Source organism: Notolabrus celidotus, chromosome 5 (genome assembly GCF_009762535.1).
Source record: "Notolabrus celidotus isolate fNotCel1 chromosome 5, fNotCel1.pri, whole genome shotgun sequence".
Classification (NCBI taxonomy): Eukaryota; Metazoa; Chordata; class Actinopteri; order Labriformes; family Labridae; genus Notolabrus; species Notolabrus celidotus.
The window spans coordinates 29,978,694-29,997,630 of NC_048276.1; the positions used below are offsets into that span (position 1 = coordinate 29,978,694).

Genomic DNA, 18,937 nt, shown 5'->3' on the forward strand with positions numbered 1-18,937 from the left:
TCTCCCTGCCCCCCATCTCCGCTCAGCTGGTGTCTGTGTTTGTTTTTCATTTTAATGAAAATTTTCCCTGATATTATCAAGCCCCGAAAGCATTGCAGCACCCAAAAGCTTCCTTTGATATTATAAACAAGACACATTTAATCAGTACCCAGACTTGGTCCAGTTAGGGATATGGTCAAACTCACCTTCCCAGTTTGCTGATCTTATATTTTCAAACCTTCATGGACTGATTGAAAAACACTGGTTACCCTTCTTACATCACTCTTCCAGATCAACACTTGTCCTTGTTGAGCAGTCACAGATCCAGCTCTGTTAACAGCACCTTGGAGCCTGATGTCACGTCCTTCTTCATCATCCAGGGCCTGGCCAACCTCGGGGGGAGAAAGATGATCCTGTTTGTCATCCTGCTGTTGTGTTACATCATCATCCTGGCTGGAAACAGCATGATCATCTTTGTGGTACAGACAAATTAGTCTTATCAATGTTGCCTCCATCTGATGAAGATAGTGTTTCGATGCCTTAACCGCCACTACTGTATTATTTTCTCATGCAGGCGTTGACTGATCCAAAACTCACCTCCCCCATGTACTTCTTCCTCTCCAACCTCTCCTTCGTGGACATCGTCTTCACCACCACTACAATTCCAAACATGCTGTCTGGTTTTTTGACACCCTTGAAAACCATTTCCATCACTGGCTGTTTCCTTCAGATGTATTTCTTTATTCAGTTGGCTGTTACTGGCCGTGCCATCCTGACTGTCATGGCATACGACCGCTATATGGCTATCTGTAACCCCCTGCGCTACACTGCCATCATGACCCGGCCCATACGGATGCTCCTGATTGCAGGAGCCTGGGGATTTGGCACCTTCTGCACAATGCCAGCCTGCACCAAGGCCTGGCATCGGACATACTGTCAGAATGTGGTGAGACACGGCTGGTGCGACCCGTCCTCTGTAAGGCGGCTTGTGTGTGGTGACGCCTCACTGGACAGCATTGTGTCCCTTTCCTTTGCACTAGTGGCTCTACTGACCACCGGCGTCCTCATCCTCACCTCCTATGTCCTGATTGGTGTTTCAATATCTAAGATGGGTGTCCGTCAGAGGCTGAAGGCCTTGGCGACGTGTGCCGCCCACCTGACTGTGGTTTCCATCTCCTACAGCGCGGCATCGTTTGTTTACATCTCCTACAGAGTGGGAAACTTTTCACCAGAGGTACGAGAAATTATTTGAGCCTATTTGTTGTAAACTTTGGAGTAGGATAGAAATAACTGATCCAAAAGCTAATGTATCAGGAAAACGTTGAACAACACAAAAAATTCCAAAGGCCTTGTTTTTAAATGTGTTGCAGATTCGTATCATCGTTTCTGTGCTGTATTCCGCTCTGACTCCTTTCCTGAACCCGATCATCTACAGTCTAAGGAACAAGGAGCTGCAAGAGTCCATCAGAAGGACTATGAGCAGGATCAGACCCGCTGCTGTGTTACCCGCAAAAGATGTCAACTCGGTGTCCTGACTGAGAAATAAAACCTTCCACGTTGATGACTGGACATCTAGAAACTGGGCAGGGAAAGAGAACTAAACATAATGGTGGTCATGCTGTTGATTTCTGATTTGTAAGATATGAATGAGCTTTTTAGTCATGTTGTTCATGGTCCCTGTCAAACAATAAAATGTAAAAAGTGACTGAACGTTTGATTATTGAAGTAAAAGTTCCAGTCGTGGATGACCCTTGACCCCCTTCCATCTTTTTTTCTCAGAGACAACTTTTCACATCCTTGGGCCTTTTATTTTATCAAGAGTGTAAAATAAAGCAAACTGTTTTGACACCTTGGGGTTAAGGATCTGGTCGGGGACATTGCTGCAGAACCCTGAGGCATTGCTCTGACCCTTCACACTTTGTCGTAGTAGTTTGGTAACTGTGAAGGTAAAAATCAGAATGTCAAATCACGCATTTTGATTTCATACTTCCCAGCTCATCTCAGATTTCATTCATGGAGAGAGTTCTCCACCTAGTGCTAAGATTGTGTAACTACTGCTTTGGTAATTCCAAATGTCATCGGTATATAGAAATATCACTTAGTGAGTACAATTATAATTTCTTAGTTAAAATATAACAGATGATCCTGAGACAAATTGTATGTGTGTTAGAATTCACAATTTTGCCGTACACTGAATAAGATGGATGTTTCATATTTTATGGTACAAGATTATTTTCTTTTTGTCCCTTAATCAGGAAATATTCTTCATGCAACCGTATGTTTGTTCTCATGTTATTAAACTTGTAAAAACGTAACTTATTGGCTCACCTGCCAATGCCTTAATTTCGAAGCTACAAATCCTCGCCCAAAGACAAAGAAGCAAATCAGATCAGCTTGTCAAGAGCATACCTTGCAACTCATAGGCCAGGGTTGAAGTCTCACCTTGGCTGGCCCAGTTAGCCTTTCTGATCCATTATTTATTTATTTATTTATTTATTTATTTATTTATTTATTTATTTATTTATTTATGTATCTTTTGCAACATTATGGATGCAGAGGTATCAAACTTTTTCATGTAACTCGAAGGAGGGTTACCAATTACCTCACTTGCTAATGGTTTAGGTTCTAACTTTAATGCTTCCCTTGAATAAGAAGAAGCAGTTTAGCTTACCAGGTAAACCACTGGCCTTATTACCATCAGTTTGCACCTTTAGTCTTGGGGACTGTTTTCCCCTTGATGTCTGATCATGTTCTTTATTGTTGCACCCTTTTTTTAGCAGAAGTATTTTGATATCTTTAATTTAACTTGAAAACAATTAACTTATAAAAGGGTTACTGCTTAGCTTACCGGCTAAAGCCTTCATTTTGAAACACAGACAGAGCCATCACTTTCACGTCACTATAAATTCCGATCCTTTTCACCCTGAGTTTAATCCTGTCATAGTATCAGGTTATTACAGGACATTTCTTGACTAATAAAGTAACTTAGGAGCTGTTTCCATGTGACTTAAGAAGAAGAAATTCTCTTTAACACATGAACAAAATGGGATAGTAATAAAGGCACTTTTTGGGTTAACCATTAACCAGATCAAAATAAGGTAGAAATGTCTCCAGTCTTTTTTCAATCCTCCTGCTCACTAGCTCAAGAAGCTGCTCTGCTGCCAGGTGATGTTTTAGGCGTGCAGCCGGAGAGCCTCATTAGCTGGACTTATTTGCGTGTGAGTCGAAGTGGAAAATGTTCCACAGAGGTCTATCTCAAGGTCTCTGAGGCGAGCAGGGTTAGAGTTTAACTGAGTCGACTCTTTGGAAGAGCTTACCAGAGACAAACTAAGACTAGAAAATAATATATCTTGTCATTGATCATGTGTGTGAAAAAACACAGTCACATTTGATATCTAATACCTAAAGATTGTAGTATAGAGAGTAAATCTGGCTTTAAAACCTGAAAGCAATGTGGATTTACTCTAAACCTGCAATGCTTCTTATGGCCAATAGGGGCAAGCGCAAGGGATAATTTATAGTGAGCAGGTGTTGTGCATATTGGAATACTAACAGAATGAGGAAAGCAGAGGAAAAGGTCTTACTCACCCTGAAAAGATTCTAATCTTCATAACCACCTGATCACTATGTAACCCTGATTCCAAATAAGTTGAAACGCAATACAAAATGTTGATATAAAAAGATTTTCATGGTTTGCAAGTCATTTCAAGCCTGTATTTAATTGAAAAGAGGACAAAAACAAAATTTCAAAATTTGAAATGTGGAAATGTTAAGTGACGCATTAAGATCAGACATGGCCCTGTAGTGGAAATCACTGCATGGGCTCAGAATCACCTCTAAAAACCATAGTTTGTGAACACAGTTAGTTACTACATCCACAAATACATGTTAAAAGTGTAAAATGCAAACAAGAAACCATATAAATGTACACAAAATGACCGAAGATCTGTATTGTTTCATGTCTGTGTCGGCACCTTTATGTTATAAAACGATCTTGCTTCTCAGAGAGCCAGCAGGCAGGCAGTTCGGACAAAGGTCAATCCCAGAGAGGCAACAACAGCAACAGAGGAGCAGCATGTATGTGTTTAAGCTGCTAAGTGTGTGTGTCTATACACTCAGTAATCGTGGAAGTGTGGGAGGGGACAGGCAAGACCTGCTGAAAATGCTGTGAGCGTTACTGCTCTCTGCATGTGCTCAGGGGATTATAAGGACATCGTGATGAGAACCAAGAGACTGGATGGAAGTTTTGGCAACAAAAAGAGTCTAATACACTTCACATTGGACTGGATTAACGTTACAGATCTTCTCAAGTTAACTTCCACTTGTTGTGTTTTAATGGGCAGCTTTAAAGGACTGAACATTTCCTGATGGGATCACTGACAGACGGTCACAACTGAAATGACGCTTTGAGAGTTTTGGCCTAAAATCTGTGGGTTTTCATCATCAGCATGTCGTATTTGTGGGGACATGACAGCACTAAGCCACCTGACAGCATGAGTCCAGACTGCTTGGACTCCAACGGACCCCCAGCCCTGAGTGAGGTGAAGCCTCGTGTGATGGGTTATATCCTGAGCATCTCTGCTTGCTTCATCATCTCCACAAACCTGCTGGTGGCAGCCGCTTTACTTAAACTACTCCTGAAGAAGAGCAGCCAGAGCTGGTGCTTTGTTCTGAACCTGGCCCTGGCGGACACCCTAGTGGGTGTGGCAATTACCGGTCTGGCCACAGAAGACTTCAACAGCTACAATATCACTGAAAACCAGCAGAGCCATGATCCTCCAACGAACACCAAACCTCCCGCTCAGGGCAAAGCCCAGTGTTTGATGCGGATGGCCTTCGTGGTGTCACCCTGCATAGCATCCATCATGTCCATGTTCCTCATCTCACTTGATCGCTACGCAGCCATTAAGGCGCCCCTGCGATACTCCCGGCTGTCAGGGAGGTGGACGGCAGTTGGATCTCTGCTGGTTCTGTGGATCAGCTCCTACATGGTGGGGTTCTTGCCTGGTGAGACATACACATATACAAATTATACATTTGTTTTGAAAGGGGTTGGATGAGGCACTTTTGATACCTTTTTTTCGTTGTCTCAGTGAAGTGGTCACAGGTGTGGGGTCTGTCCATACCTCATAACTCAATGCCAACATAAGCTTTACTCAAGTACTTCCAGGTAGCTGGTGGTACTAGAAAGAGCTAAACATCTACATAGAAACTGCACGCTGTTAAATGCAATGAAGATCCTTGTGCAGGAACAAGGTGAAAACCTCTTCTTTCTTGGTGCACCCCAAAAACAGTTGGGTTTTATATGCTGGTGTGGGGATACACAGGTGGTCCCAGTCAGCTCAGCCTGTTTGTTGACTAGCTGGATGGAGAACCTACACAGTGGCTAGGCTGCAAACCATTGTAGACCAATCAGATCATTAGAGGTCAATTTTACAACACAATTCAGCCTATTTTAAGAAAGTCCAACCCAAACCTCGGGGTGCCGTGAGAAAGCATCTTTTTTTAAATTAACATTGCTGTCAACATCGCTCACTTTTTGGTCTGGTTATGTTTTTTGTCTCTATGAAAGCCTGCAGATCTCAGCTGATCAGTGCAATACAGGCAGAGTAACATGTATGTGTCACATCTGCAAATAGTTCTAAAACTAGGTGGCTCTCTGACGGCAAAGGGCTGAAACATGTCTTGAGAGTACAGCAACCCTACTTTTGGGTCGGACTTTCTTTAAAGCTCCTGTGAGGAACATTGGTCCATGTGAATTTTGGAGCCCCTTGTGGCCAAAGTAGTGCCTCCCATCTCTTTGTGATGTTGTCCTTTACATGTGCAGTAAGGTTTGTTTTAAAAAAAGATCACTCCCTGTTGTCCTTTCCAGTCAAGACCTGACTCATTGCGATTATTTGCAGTGGGAAATCTCATAAAAGGTTCACGCCTACCCCCCTAAAGCCATTTCAGACATTTATGGTAACTACACAGTTAGCCAGTCTCTTCCCTGGTTGTCTTGTCATAAAGAGGCAGTAGTGTACGTTTTGGTTGGTTTCATTACCAGTTAAAAACTCCTCACAGGGGCTTTAAATTGTCTAAACTACATTGTAAAGTTCATTCCGTCTGCAGTGCTTCATAGCCTTGCTTCTGCTCCAGTTCTCTGCTTGGTTTCTCAACAAGGTAGGTAATACACTTATTATTGATAAGTACCTCATACAACCACCATTATTCCCAAACCCTATTTCAAAAAAACCACAACTCTTAACAGTTGGCTTGGGAAATGGACTACAGCACTTAAAAATGGGTCAAAAGAAAAATATGATTTTGCAAATCCCTTTAAAAGTCCAACAATATTATTTGATCCCAAAAATAAAACTCACACAGCTCTGACGATGGCGTCCTCTATGTTGTTCTTGGACTCCTCTCTTGATAATCCAAGCCTAAAAATGTATGTTTAATAGAAAACAATAAGTAACCCTCACCTGTATTCCCCAGTTATGGTGCGACAGCTGCAGACTGACGGCTACAACGGCTTCTGTGCCTTCTTCTCGGTCATCCAACAGGTGGACATGGTTGTTTTGTTCAGCGTCTGCTTCTTTCCAGTGTTCACTGTGTTTGTTTACATCTACCTGGACATCCTTAAAATCTCCTGCAGCCACCAGAAGCAGATCTTACAAATCCGGCAAGCTGGTTCCAGAACGACTGAGCACCATCACCATCAACATAATGAGCATCATCGCCATCATCGGCAGCAGAAGATGTGCTTCACAGGCCATGTCAAGGCCTTGAGGACAGTGGCAGTGCTTGTCGGCTGCTTCCTCATCCTATGGTGCCCATTTTTTGTGGCGTGCTTAGTTCACCTTCTGTGTAAAAGCTGCAAAGTTACTGAAGTGATGGAGAATCACTTGTGGCTCTTAGGACTGTCCAACTCACAGATCAATCCTCTAGTGTACGCCTGCTGGCAAAAAGAGGTGCGGCTACAACTAGCAGCCATTTTTTCTTGCTTTGGAGATAGATCTTCAGCTGCTGGACTACCACACGTCACCGCAAGATGCAACCCCCAGCAACCTGGCCTGACACAAGCAGCTGTTTCTGGTGTAGATATCCTGGAGCTTTCACAGGTGCAGCCAATAGTCACCAGTGATAAAGATCTTACAAGCATGTAAGAAAAAAACAGAGAAACAGTCAGCGTCAGAGGACGGTTTACTGACTGCGATAGTAGCATGGATTATCCATCTCTTGCCACGGCTTTGAGCCATTGCGAAGGATACTGCAAAATAATTTTTCAGAGCATTCATTCTTGCAGAGACATATGGTAATACTTAAAAATCACACCTTACACTTTCTAGTTGCCTGAAAAAGCTTTGGTCAAAATTAACTTAATTTTGTTAATCTCATACCAACATAAAAAACATGAATCAAACTTTATTCATAAAGCCCTGAATCCCTACAAATGTTATCTGAAGACTTCCCAAACAGAGCAGGTCTAGACTGTACTCTATGTTATATTATTAACAAAGACCCAACATCAAGACAGGATAAGATCCAGTCCCATCTTACAGACAGGACTCTCGTCTTAATCCACCATGAGCAGAGCACTTTGCAGCATTTAGCAAGTTACAGTGGCAAGGACAAACTTCCTTTAACAGGCAGAAACCTCCAGCAGGACCAGACTCATGTTAGACACACATCTGCTGAGACTGTGTTGGAGAGAAGGATAGAGGGAGATGAAGAGAGAGAGATGATAGTGGTGAGACAGATAGTAGGATTGTAGCAGCTGGAGTCTGGCACATCCACAGGAGCAGCTCATCTACAGTAGAGATCCAGAGGAACCTATGAGACAAGGGAGCTCAGGGACTCCAGAAAGGTCTATGGTTAGTAACTTTAATGGGACAGGAAGAGTTAAAGTAAGAGACAGGCAGAGAGAGGAGAGTGACAGAAAGTCAGGATCCCAGTGTGTCAGTTCCCCCAGCAGTCTAAGCATATAGCAGCATAACTAAGAGCTTGTCCAAGCCTGAGCCAGCCCTAACTATAGGCTAACAATATATAATGTCATGTATTGTAATGGAGATACAGTGCCATTTATGTTCTTCAGGGGTCATTTGCAGTGTCTGACATTGTCGACCTTTCTTGGTTTTGTTTTACATGATTCATTTATCGTATTTTTAAAGTCTGCTTGTTCCTTAATGTCTGTCTTCATAGATATTAAAGTCGAAAGTTGATGAGTTAATTTGTCTTCAAAGTGCTGACATCACAAGACAAGTCATTTCCATGCATGTTGATGAACTTGTAATTCACCAAAGTCAAACCCACAATCATGGTCAAGTGTTTAACAACTTCCCTTTTGGATTTCAAGGTCTACAGATAACTCTTCAGGTATTGAAAAAACTGGAATGTTGTTGGAATCACAAGTAACGTTAGCAAACTAAGCAAACTCTCTTCTTCTCTAGCTGAAGTTGATAAACAGATTCTCCTTCAAAATGTCTGATGATCTTTTGCACAAGACCTTGATTCACATCCCAAGGACATTAATTCCACATTGCATCACACTTCTGCAACCTTTTTGGGTCCCACAAGGCCTTTTAAAATGAATAAATGCTGCCACGTGGAAAAGTAGAGGGGTTTACACGACAAGAGTATTTTGGGGACAAATCCCTTCACCCAACAAAAGCAAGTGCCGGTTTATTTGGTGGCTATTCGAGGCTGTCCGATTGCAGAAATGCCCCAAAAATAGGGGGGTCCAGGAATGTTGAAATCCTTAATAAATTATGTTATTAAGGTGCGTGATGTGAGTAAGCTGGTTCTGGTGCAGCTTTTGTGGATGCTGTCTGACAGGAACTTCACTTAGAAATGAGAGGATGAGAGTGGGAACAGCTGGAAATCCTCTGTTGACCAAATCATCTTATTGATCTTGCTCAAATATGCACAAAAATCGTTTCATGTAAAGTTTAACAAAGTTTGCGTTTTTGAAGTACCTTTTCCAAATATCTAGTGTCTGTTTAAATATGTCTGTATAAATGATCTGATGTCTCTCACATGGGTGTCCAGTTTTACAAAGAAGCAAATTTAGACACCTGTCCTAAATGACCATCTGTCTCTGTGGTGCCAATTAAACGGACAGAGAGATCACTGATAACACCCAGCAAACATTGGTGACATACTGAACATGACATTAGACATGAACTGTGAGCCCGGCTGTTGAACCCTCTTTGTTTTATATTGTTTTATTACATGTTTGTGATTTAGGAGCTTTGAACAGACGGTAGACAAGCTCGCTGTTTATCTGAGCGACCGCTCCAGCACTTGTAATATTTCATAGTTGGATAAATGTTCTGTCATGGAAACTTCCTCTGATGTTTGTATTTTGATAAATGCTGTACATTCCACGGGTCAGCAGTCTGTATCAACAAAACGGTCACGTCAGAGGTTTCCAGGCTGGTTAGGTCGCTTACATGTACTCCAGACTGACAGACGACAGTGTGTTCATCGAGTCTTATCAGCTGAGCTAGAAATAGAGATATGTTACTTCTGATTCTTTGTCAAATATCTGCGAAGGTCTATAGTTTTAAATGCAGAAAGAAAAACCTGATTTGTCCGATTCTGGTTGAAGTACCTCATCACTTAAGTTCAAATTCACACTGTTTCAGCAGAAGGAAGATGCGCAGAAATGCAACATATTTATTGACAAAGAGGACAAAGAATAATGGAAAAACTGAAATGCTCAACATTACACCAATCAATCAATTAATCAATCAATCAATCAAACAAACTATACAAATACCTTTCACAATGGCATGCACACTGCCGTCTGAGGATGGGAGGTTATTTGAAGGGAACAGGAATGCTTTCTGAACTGTTTTCTGAAAATCATCAAACTCATAAACCAAGAACCACAAAACCAAACAAGTAATCACAACTCTTAGATTACAGCTCGAGGTAGATGTTGAATGTGTGTGTGTGTGTGTGTGTGTGTGTGTGTGTGTGTGTGTGTGTGTGTGTGTGTGTGTGTGTGCGTGCGTGCGTGTGTGTGTGTGTGTGTGTGTGTGTGCGTGCGTGTGTGTGTGTGTGTGAGTGTGCTGGTTGGTTTGTGCTAGCTGCGCTGCTTCATTGGTGTCCTCATCGGAGTGAAAAACGGGTGCCACAGCGCCTCCTCCAGGGTGATCCGCCTGCAGACGTCGTACTCTAACATGCAGCTGAGCAGGTCAAACAGTTGCTTCTCCTCCTCGCTCCTTCTCCACATACACTGCTGAGAGATAAACTTACTGTTACTTGCACTTCCTGCTGCTGTTACCGCTACCTGACGGCTGCAGCTGTTTGGTCGATTTTTGGTCTTACCTTGAGAGGCTGACAGTGTTTCTTGATGTAGTCATTAGAGGAGCTCTGGTTGTCCCAGTTCAGACGCTCGTTGCTCACGTAATGCTGCTTTCTACACGAAAAACAGTGCACACACAAAGACATGAGTTATCTCAAGGATGGTGTTCCCAACCAGCACCAATACCACAAAACATTTTTTCAGCATTACAGTTTAATAAAAAGGTTTTTACAGAGGGATTTTAGGATCAGACTTTTAGGGGTGCTCAGAGAGATTGTGATATGTAAAGTTGCAAGTGTTAACCACTCATTCACTCAACAACATTTATTTCCCTACATATACGATTTCTATTGACAACAATAATACTCAATAAGTTGTGTTATCACCATAAAATATTAAAAAAAATGAAAGATGGATTATGCTGTTTTTGCTAAGATAGTAAAACAGTCCCGCCAGGATTTTGCAGGATTTTTTTGTGATTGTTGCGGCCCAAAAAGCCTGAATTTGCGACAGCTTTTTGAAAAAATTGCGGTGAAAGTTGCGATTTTTTTTTTTGCTTTTGTCCCCCAATAACATCTCAGGGGCAAGTAAATACGCTAAATTACAGTTGTTTTTAGAAAACATTCTTGATGTGGCCACTGACTGTATTTTGATTCTCTTGATTCACAGAAAAATGCCATGAAAGGACTGTATTGCACATTTACGACGGTCCCTGAATGCACCTCGCAGCGACTGATGCACAGTCAGTTTACGGCACTCTGAAATTAATCTGCATCTTTGATGACAAGGAGTTGATCAAAACTTATTTAATGTGTCTGATGTATCACCAAACTGGATTAAATCAAGCTGTAGACGCAGAGCTTTTTACGGTAACCACGGCAACAACGTCAAACATCAAATAGTAAACAGATGTCCCCCGGTTGTATCTTTGTCACTAACGCACACCGGGGGTAAAAATTATCAATGAGGATGAGACAGATGCATGGAGGTGAGGAGAGCTAGTTCATAAAGCACACCTGCTGCAGGTAGAGACCAAGCGAACACTGAGCCCCTAAATCTATAAATAATAACGTTGTCATCATCACTTGTCCTGCCTGCTGTCCCCTCTTTTCACCCGTTCTCTGTGCGTGTTTTGTTGTTGAAAAGTGCCAATCAAGTGAGGACTTATGTTTATGTTCCAAGGAAGTCAAACTGATGACAAAACCGATGACGTGCAGGGGCTGAGATTGATGTAATTGGTCAAATTTGCGGGAAAGTTGCGGTGATTGTAAAAAATTGCAGGGCTGCGAAAAAATCGCGCTGATTGGTTGAATTTGCGTTGATAGTTGCGATCGCGAAATCGCAATCGTTTAATGTAATGGGTTGTTCAGCTCTTACCTGCTCTGTTTCAGTAGGTGTGGAGGAATCGGCCCCAAGACTTCCTCCATCATCGCCAAATGTTCAATGCTGTTATGAGTCTAAAACAACAGACAGGCAGGACAGAAACTCAATTTAAATTGTTACAACATGTGACTAATGAGTGTTTGTGTGTGTGTGTGTGTGTGTGTGTGTGTGTGTGTGTGTGTGCGCGTGCGTGTGTGCGTGTGTGTGTGTGTGAGTGTCTGTGTACCTGGAAGAGTATGCGTCCCAGGTAATACTCCATGAGAACGCAGCCCAGACTCCAAACGTCACACGACTGATTCCAGCCCAGATCTGTGCACAAACACACACAGTTAAATACATACAGTTATATAATCCAGCTAAATGAGGCCAATTCAGTCGGTTTCTGTGAGTGTGTGTTGGTGTGTGTTTGTGTGTGTGGATGTGTGAGTTATGTATATACCCAGTATGACCTCTGGAGCTCGATAGTGTCGTGTTGACACCAGAGATTCGTGATGTTGGTGGTCAAATGTTGCGGTACCAAAATCCACCACCTTCACATCCAGACTTCTGAGCGTCTTCTTCTTACACCCCTGCCACACACACACACACACACACACACACACACACACTCACACACACACACAGAAACATAGGGTTTTACACATCTGTCATCACTTTGCAAACTTGGAAACAACAGTATAACTTGTGTTTTGTCAGCAGGAGCACAACCGTTACCTTGTCGTTATTGTACTCTAGGTCGTAGTCCGAGCTGACAAACAGGATGTTCTCTGGTTTCAGGTCCGTGTGGGTTAGCTTGTTACGATGCAGGACTGAAAATACACACAAACAGTTCAACTCTCTGAATGTTTGAAGTTTGAGTGTTGTAAGTCTCCGTGGGTTTTGAAGCTGAGATTTGAAGCCAGCAGCAATATTGGAAATGCTGAATCAACCTAACTTTGACCTAACAACAGGCAAAGAGGTGCCATTGAGGCCTCCTTGCTAACAGCTACAGAGTGCTGTCTGTCAACCAATTGGTTACAATTTGTAATTCTCTAGCTTTTTCAGTTAACCTAATTTGAAAAATATGGCAATTTAGGCATCTCTTTGGCATCTCTCTGTTTTGCATGTGCAAGACTTGTGAGGCCCATTAGCAGTAATAAATCTGCAATGATTTGTTGGATTTTCAAAATTACAAGTAAAAAATAAACAGATCCAGTTAGCTGCCATGTTAAGACAAGGCTGGAGAATTGGAGAGAATTTGGAAATGGTTCCCCCAAAAGCAAAGAAGAAGAGTGGATTCACAAGTACAAGAAACAACAACTTGAAATCAGGGGTCAGAGGTCAACATACAAACAGTGGACTCACAGCAGACGGCTCTGAAGATCTGGAAGGCCATGTGTCTGATCTGCTCCACATTGAACGGCAGAAACTTGTTCTGTCGCAGGAACTCGAAGGTGCTGAGGCCGAGCAGCTCAAACACAATGCAGATGTGACCTTCGTGCTCAAACCAGTCCAGCATCCTCACACAGGCACTGACAGCAAGAAGGTGACGCAAAATATAAGATGTAGCATATGAAGTATTAGCATATGATTCAATTAAAGTCCCAATTATCCTTTGGTTTTTATCCAACACCTGAACAAAAACATGACAGATAAAACTGAGTGCTTGTTTCCTGCGGCTTCACTCACAATCTGTTGTCGTCATCCAGGCTGTTGATTTCTTCCAGCACTACGATCTCAGACTTCGCTACCTCTCGGAAACAATCAATGTTCCTCACAATCTTCACCGCTACTTGCTCGCCTCTGACAGTGGACATAGAATGTAGTAGTACATGTGCTTCAGCCAAAATAACTAATTGGAATAACAAGGTTTGATTGGTACGATGTCTTACTTTTCTCTGTCGGTGCACTCCACCACTTTTCCAAAAGCTCCCGCTCCCAGCGTCGACACAACCTCGTCTGTGAAGGACAGTTAGACGTTTAAACAAGTCATAGTGTAAGCAGCTGCATTTTAAAAGTTAAACGCAACATTCAGTGCAACCAAATAATAGTAATAATAGTATGTATGCTGTGATTGACAGCTTATGAGAGAACATTTTAGTCTTTGACTTTTTGTTGCAGGAAGTATGCTCGATGTCAATTTGTTATTCTCATTAGTTTTCTTGCTATCACTTTACAACAATGCCATACCCTTGAATGTCAGTGTTAACGCATCAATCATGATTCCATTAGGTCATAAATTCATATGTTATTCTTTTTTCAGTTCAGCAATTTTGTCCCTTTCGGCACACCGTAGTTCAGCTGCCGCAGTGTCTTCCTGCTTCCTGCACGAAGACTTAGATTCTGGACTTTACAGTAATTAACTCCACAGGAATATGATAACGTTCAAGTTACTCATTTTATAGGACACTGGTAAAAGTTACTTTATAGTCTTGATATGAACTTAAAATTGTTTTTAAATGCAACATATGTGAATTTTAAACATGGGATTAAAAATGCAATTAATTGAGATGAACTCCAGAAATTCAGAGATCAATCTAGTGCAGTTAAAATGATTTAAAAATGAATTGTTTGACAACACGAGTAATAACAGATCCCGTTAACAGGCTGGTTTTTTTCATTCACTGTTCCTACTTACTGCGTTTAAAAGTAATTAAATCTAACCATACATCCGTTACTTTTTATACTGCATATCAAATGTTTGAATAATGAGATCAACAGGTATCACTGTGTCCACAGAAAGTTTGTCACAGTAGCTTTGAAACATTAATCAGTCCCTCCAGGAAGTTGCGATTTCGCGATCGCAACTATCAACGCAAATTCAACCAATCAGCGCGATTTTTGCACAACCTTACAATTTTATACAACCACCGCAAGTTTCCTGCAAATTTGACCAATTACCTTAACCTCAGCCCCTGCACGTCATCGGTTTCGTCATCAATTTGACTTCCTTGGAACATAAACGCAAGTCCTCACTTGATTGGCACTTTTCAACAACAAAACACGCACAGAGAACGGGTGAAAAGCTAGGACAGCAGGCAGGACAAGTGACGATGACAACGTTGTTATTTATAGATACTAGAGTTATTATCTGAGGGGCTCAGTGTTTGCTTGGTCACCTACCTGCAGCAGGTGGGCTGTGTGAACCAGCTCTCCATGCATCTGTCTCATCTTCATTCATAATTTTTACCCCCCGGTGTGCGATAGTGACAAAAACACAACCGGGGGACGTCTGTTTAATATTTGACGTTTTTGCCGCTATTACGTAAAAAGCTCTGCATCTACAGCTTGATTTATTCCAGTTTGGTGAAACATCAGACACATTTAGTAAGTTTTGATCAACTCCTTGTTGAAAGATGCAGATGCATTTCAGAGTGCCGTGAACTGACTGTCACTGCAGATGCATTCAGGGACCGTCGTAAATGTGCAATACAACCCTTTCATGGCATTTTTCTGTGAATCAAGAGAATCAAAATACAGTCACAGTGGCCACATCAAGAATGTTTTCTGAAAACAACTGTAATTTAGCGTATTTACTTGCCCCATAGATGTTATTGGGGGAAAAAAGCAACAAAAAATTGCAACTTTAACCGCATTTTTTTCCTAAAGCTGTTGCAAATTCAGGCTTTTTGGGCCGCAACAATCACAAAAAAAACCCTGTAAAATCCTGGAGGAACTGATTTCTGCACACTCAAAAGAAACCATGTGTCATAGATGTGGGTGGTAGTTTGACAAGAAAATCTAGTTCATGCTGCTGGGAACTCAAAGCTTTAAAACAAACAGAACAGACTAAAGGTTAGAGTCACGTACATCTATCCTTCATCACCAGGCCAATGTGATAGACCAGGTGTCCTTCTTCATCCTCCTCACTGCTCTTTGCTTTGTGACCGTTCTGAGCTTCATCATGGTCGGTGATGACAGCACTGTCGCCCAGGGAAGCAGATTCACAGTGGAGCGTGTTGTCGTCAGTCTGAGTTGAAGGTTGGATTCGTGTGACAAATGGCGAACAAAGGGATGAAGGCAGGTGTTGAGGATGGTGTTGGTTTGGTTGGGGACATAAAGATCAACAACACATACAGAGACAGAGAAAGTCAAGGTGAGAATGTAAAAAAACACCTTGAAAGAACACCTACAGTAAGTCTAAGTCCTACTTTTAAAGAGCTTTTACATTTTCAGTTTTTGTCGACACATCAGAAAGGTGAGAACTGAACCTCAACTTCTCTCCGTGGGAGTTTTCAAAGGAAACTTTACTGACAATTGTCACTGCTTCATTCCAATCTAACACATACCGTATGTGAGCACTAAGGTCATGCTTTACAGGAAGAGGAGAAAGAAAGACGTACCAGAGAAACGACTGGGGAAGTGCAGTGTGTGTGTTGGTTGTAGTTTCCGTCTGATCCCGGGTACTCATTTTCTATCAGCGGGACGAAAGACAGAGACGTGAATTATTGTTGTGGTTGCTGCAAACATTGGAATGAAAATCAAGATAAAACAGATAGAGAAGTTGGGCAAAGCTAGAAAAAACTCATTCACACACATAAGTACACACAAATAATTAAAATGAAAATATCTAAAACAAATCATTTAACATTATTAGGAGTTAAATATAACAAGAAATCCTAATTGAAGCATTGAAATACCTTCAAAAGAACCACACTCATTGTCCTTCCAGCCCATAATACTGATGAACACACCGGGCTCTGTGACCACAGATACACTGTCTGATTCTGCAGAGAAAACACACAGGAGGTCCATGACATGTGGTGGACAGATCAATGAGCTCAGGCACTGAGACGTTATGTTGTTACTGGATCATGTTTAGATATGGTTTCCTCTTTGCATGGTGCATTTGAGAATGCAGTGACAAACTGTGTTCACAGACAATGGATTTAAGAAGTGATTTTAAGCTCATGCAGTGATTTCAATTACAGAGTCATGTCTGTTTTTAATACAGTGATCTCCACTACAGAGTCATGTCTGTTTTTAATGCAGTGATCTCCACTACAGAGTCATGTCTGTTTTTAATGCAGTGATTTCCACTACAGAGTCATGTCTGTTTTTAATGCAGTGATTTCCACTACAGAGTCATTTCTGTTTTTAATGAAACTGCTGAACTATTGCTCACGCAGTCTCTCAGAGAGTGGTGAACCTCTTTCACATACATTTTTCCAAATAAACATAAAAAATTTTCATCTGCAACATTTTATATGTGGTCTTTGCATTATTTTCAATTAGACTTTGAGTTATTTGCAAACCATCAAATCCTGTTTTACTAATAATTTACACAGCATCCCAACTTTTTTGAACTGGGGTTGTTTAATCGCAACCCATTCAATCATCTTGAGATATCTGATATTCCCTTCAGGTTAAGATAAGATTCCTTTACTCATCCCACACGGGGAAATTCAAGTAGTTCAGCTTGGAAATATAGAGACATATGTAAACTATACTTTCAAAAATACAAACTGGCTCTCAGGTTTATTTTGCATGCTTTTCTGACTCAATGACTCTAACAGGAATAACATGCTGTTCCACAGTAGAAGTAAATCGTTTCCACAGACAGACAAGAAAAGCTTTACTTACAAAGTTTGAGGTTTATCTTGATTAAAGAACTTCCTAAAACTGAAAAAAACCTTCAGTGCCTTCCTCCTGCATTCGTTGTTGCCTGCTGCTCCTCTACACTTGTTAAAGGTAAAAGCATTCAACTGAGTTGAAAAATAATCTGCTCACAGTCACGTTCTGCCATAAAGAGGGGTGCAGGAATCCTCATAACTCTTCTTCTGTGCTCTGCCTGGTATTCAAACCCTCCACAGCCCTTGATCCTCTGGATCCTCTGGGTCAAAGTGTTCCTGTCTCCTGAACCCCCCCCCTTCTCTGTTTTCAGAGCTATACATAGTGTTACATCCCTCCAACCCACAAACCCATTGGTGTTTCTAACTCCAGGGCTTTCCCTGGCCTTTTGGAAAAGGCTGAGTTACGACCCCCCAGCCTGCAGGACGGCTTCCAAAGGGCGAGAAGTAAACGTGAGACTACAATGGTCCCTTTGGGGAAATTAGGTTTATAGAGCCGACACTGGATCAGGCTCAGTTAACTAAACAAGAACTGAGAGTAACTATATCTAAAGAATTAAGTACAAAGAGGTGCATATTTTTCCACTGAGCAAAGGATTGTTTTCTTACTAGTCAGGGTCGGTGACTCTCACTCAAAGTTTACATTCCAGTCTTAAATATACAGTAAAATTATCTGAATAAGATGCACTTATAATGTATTTTTTTGTAATCTAAAGAACGAGCTGCGTCCTCTACACCAGTGCAACAAATATGTTGCAATATTTTACCCCAAAAATGGCATTTGAATAGTTGGATACGTAATGAGTGAGCGGCGCCACTTTTTAACACTTTCCTCCTCCATTAGGTCATAATCATGCTGTTAAAGAAAACAGTGGTATACTATGACCTAAACAAAGCGTGTGGAATGCTGCTTTGATTGAAAGAGCCCTACCTGTAAGGTGCAATGTGTAAAAATGGAAATATTTAGCGCTATCCAGCAATCAGATAATAGATTGAAACCCCCCCTTGCTCACCCCTCTCGTTGGTGAAGCATGTTGGCCTACAAGGACAAGAAGCTCCTGTGATGCAAACATGTTACAGCAAGTTAACTCAAATTAAACAACTTAATTTAAACATTCTTATGAATATTATATTCCATTTCTACCAATTCTGTTCTTATAAATGCAGCCAAATATAACACACTGTACCTTTAAGACGGCAAGTGACCATCAGAGGGTAGTGCGAGGCCCTCAGCTAATTGCTGAGGGCCTCAATCAATGCTACCATAGGCTGAGCTCCACTCCCGTATGGGTAGCTGGCAGGGTTGCGATAACAGATGGTGCTAGAAAAACAGCTACACATCTGCATTGAACCTGCACATTGCCGAATGCAGAGGAAGTCTTCACACAGAAGCACAGATTCAACCTTGTTGCCTCTGAGAGACCCCAAAAATAAACTTAAAACTTGCATTCCTGTGTGATTTATATTCTAGAGTTAACAGTAATACAAATCTGCTTGTGCATACATTATACAGTATGTACAATTATAATCCTAAGACTTTAAGAAGTTTTGATGGTTTGTTTGTGAGTCATATCCGGATCCACTTCAAATTTGTATTGGTTATTTCTTGGCGAATGCTTTACCCTTCCACCAAGTTTCTCCAAAACTGGGCCAGTGCTTTTCCGATATTGCCAACACTAAACATAACCTACTTGGTGGAATTAATAACTTTTACACTCAATACGCTTTTTGT

General features: G+C 41.6%; 3 protein-coding genes across 7 annotated transcripts; 2 read left to right on the forward strand and 1 right to left on the reverse strand.

The window, feature by feature from the left end:
* Window positions 1-239: 239 nt before the first annotated feature.
* On the forward strand, window positions 240-1,677 carry or101-1 (odorant receptor, family B, subfamily 101, member 1; the record flags this gene model as incomplete). Its single annotated transcript, XM_034683637.1, has 3 exons — window positions 240-458; window positions 554-1,213; window positions 1,350-1,677. Coding segments are annotated over 3 exons (1,044 nt in total), but the record flags the coding sequence as incomplete, so codon positions are not given.
* Window positions 1,678-4,427: 2,750 nt separating this feature from the next.
* On the forward strand, window positions 4,428-7,127 carry LOC117812728 (glucose-dependent insulinotropic receptor). Its single transcript, XM_034683640.1, has 2 exons — window positions 4,428-4,986; window positions 6,457-7,127. Exons 1-2 carry the CDS (start codon window positions 4,428-4,430, stop codon window positions 7,125-7,127), a joined length of 1,230 nt encoding a protein of 409 aa, XP_034539531.1.
* Window positions 7,128-9,614: 2,487 nt separating this feature from the next.
* On the reverse strand, window positions 9,615-18,499 carry LOC117812403 (dual specificity protein kinase CLK4-like). 5 transcript variants are annotated; one of them, XM_034683135.1, is made up of 14 exons: window positions 18,393-18,499; window positions 18,219-18,263; window positions 16,276-16,362; window positions 15,979-16,049; window positions 15,446-15,605; window positions 13,528-13,594; window positions 13,325-13,438; window positions 13,001-13,167; window positions 12,371-12,465; window positions 12,096-12,225; window positions 11,883-11,965; window positions 11,651-11,730; window positions 10,297-10,387; window positions 9,615-10,204 (listed from the first exon to the last, which is right to left on the reverse strand). In XM_034683135.1, the coding sequence occupies exons 1-14, from the start codon at window positions 18,412-18,414 to the stop codon at window positions 10,052-10,054; spliced, it is 1,365 nt and encodes a 454-aa protein (XP_034539026.1). In that variant the 5' UTR covers window positions 18,415-18,499; the 3' UTR covers window positions 9,615-10,051. The 5 variants fall into 5 exon arrangements, with proteins under 5 accessions (XP_034539026.1, XP_034539025.1, XP_034539029.1 ...); XM_034683134.1 differs by having other exon boundaries at window positions 9,615-10,207; XM_034683138.1 differs by lacking the exons at window positions 15,446-15,605; window positions 15,979-16,049; window positions 16,276-16,362; window positions 18,219-18,263; window positions 18,393-18,499 and adding an exon at window positions 14,759-14,792 and having other exon boundaries at window positions 9,615-10,207.
* Window positions 18,500-18,937: the final 438 nt, after the last annotated feature.

Bases quoted from the DNA above. Each gene is read 5' to 3' on its own strand.
- LOC117812728 (XM_034683640.1), top strand. From the start codon at position 4,428: ATGTCGTATTTGTGGGGACATGACAGCACTAAGCCACCTGACAGCATG. The intron at 4,987-6,456 runs GTGAGACATACA...TGTATTCCCCAG, and splicing joins CATGGTGGGGTTCTTGCCTG to TTATGGTGCGACAGCTGCAG.
- LOC117812403 (XM_034683134.1), bottom strand. From the start codon at position 18,414: ATGGTCACTTGCCGTCTTAAAG. The intron at 13,595-15,445 runs GTACGTGACTCT...TGTCCTTCACAG, and splicing joins CCTGGTGATGAAGGATAGAT to ACGAGGTTGTGTCGACGCTG. The intron at 12,466-13,000 runs GTGAGTCCACTG...GTGTATTTTCAG, and splicing joins GATCTTCAGAGCCGTCTGCT to TCCTGCATCGTAACAAGCTA.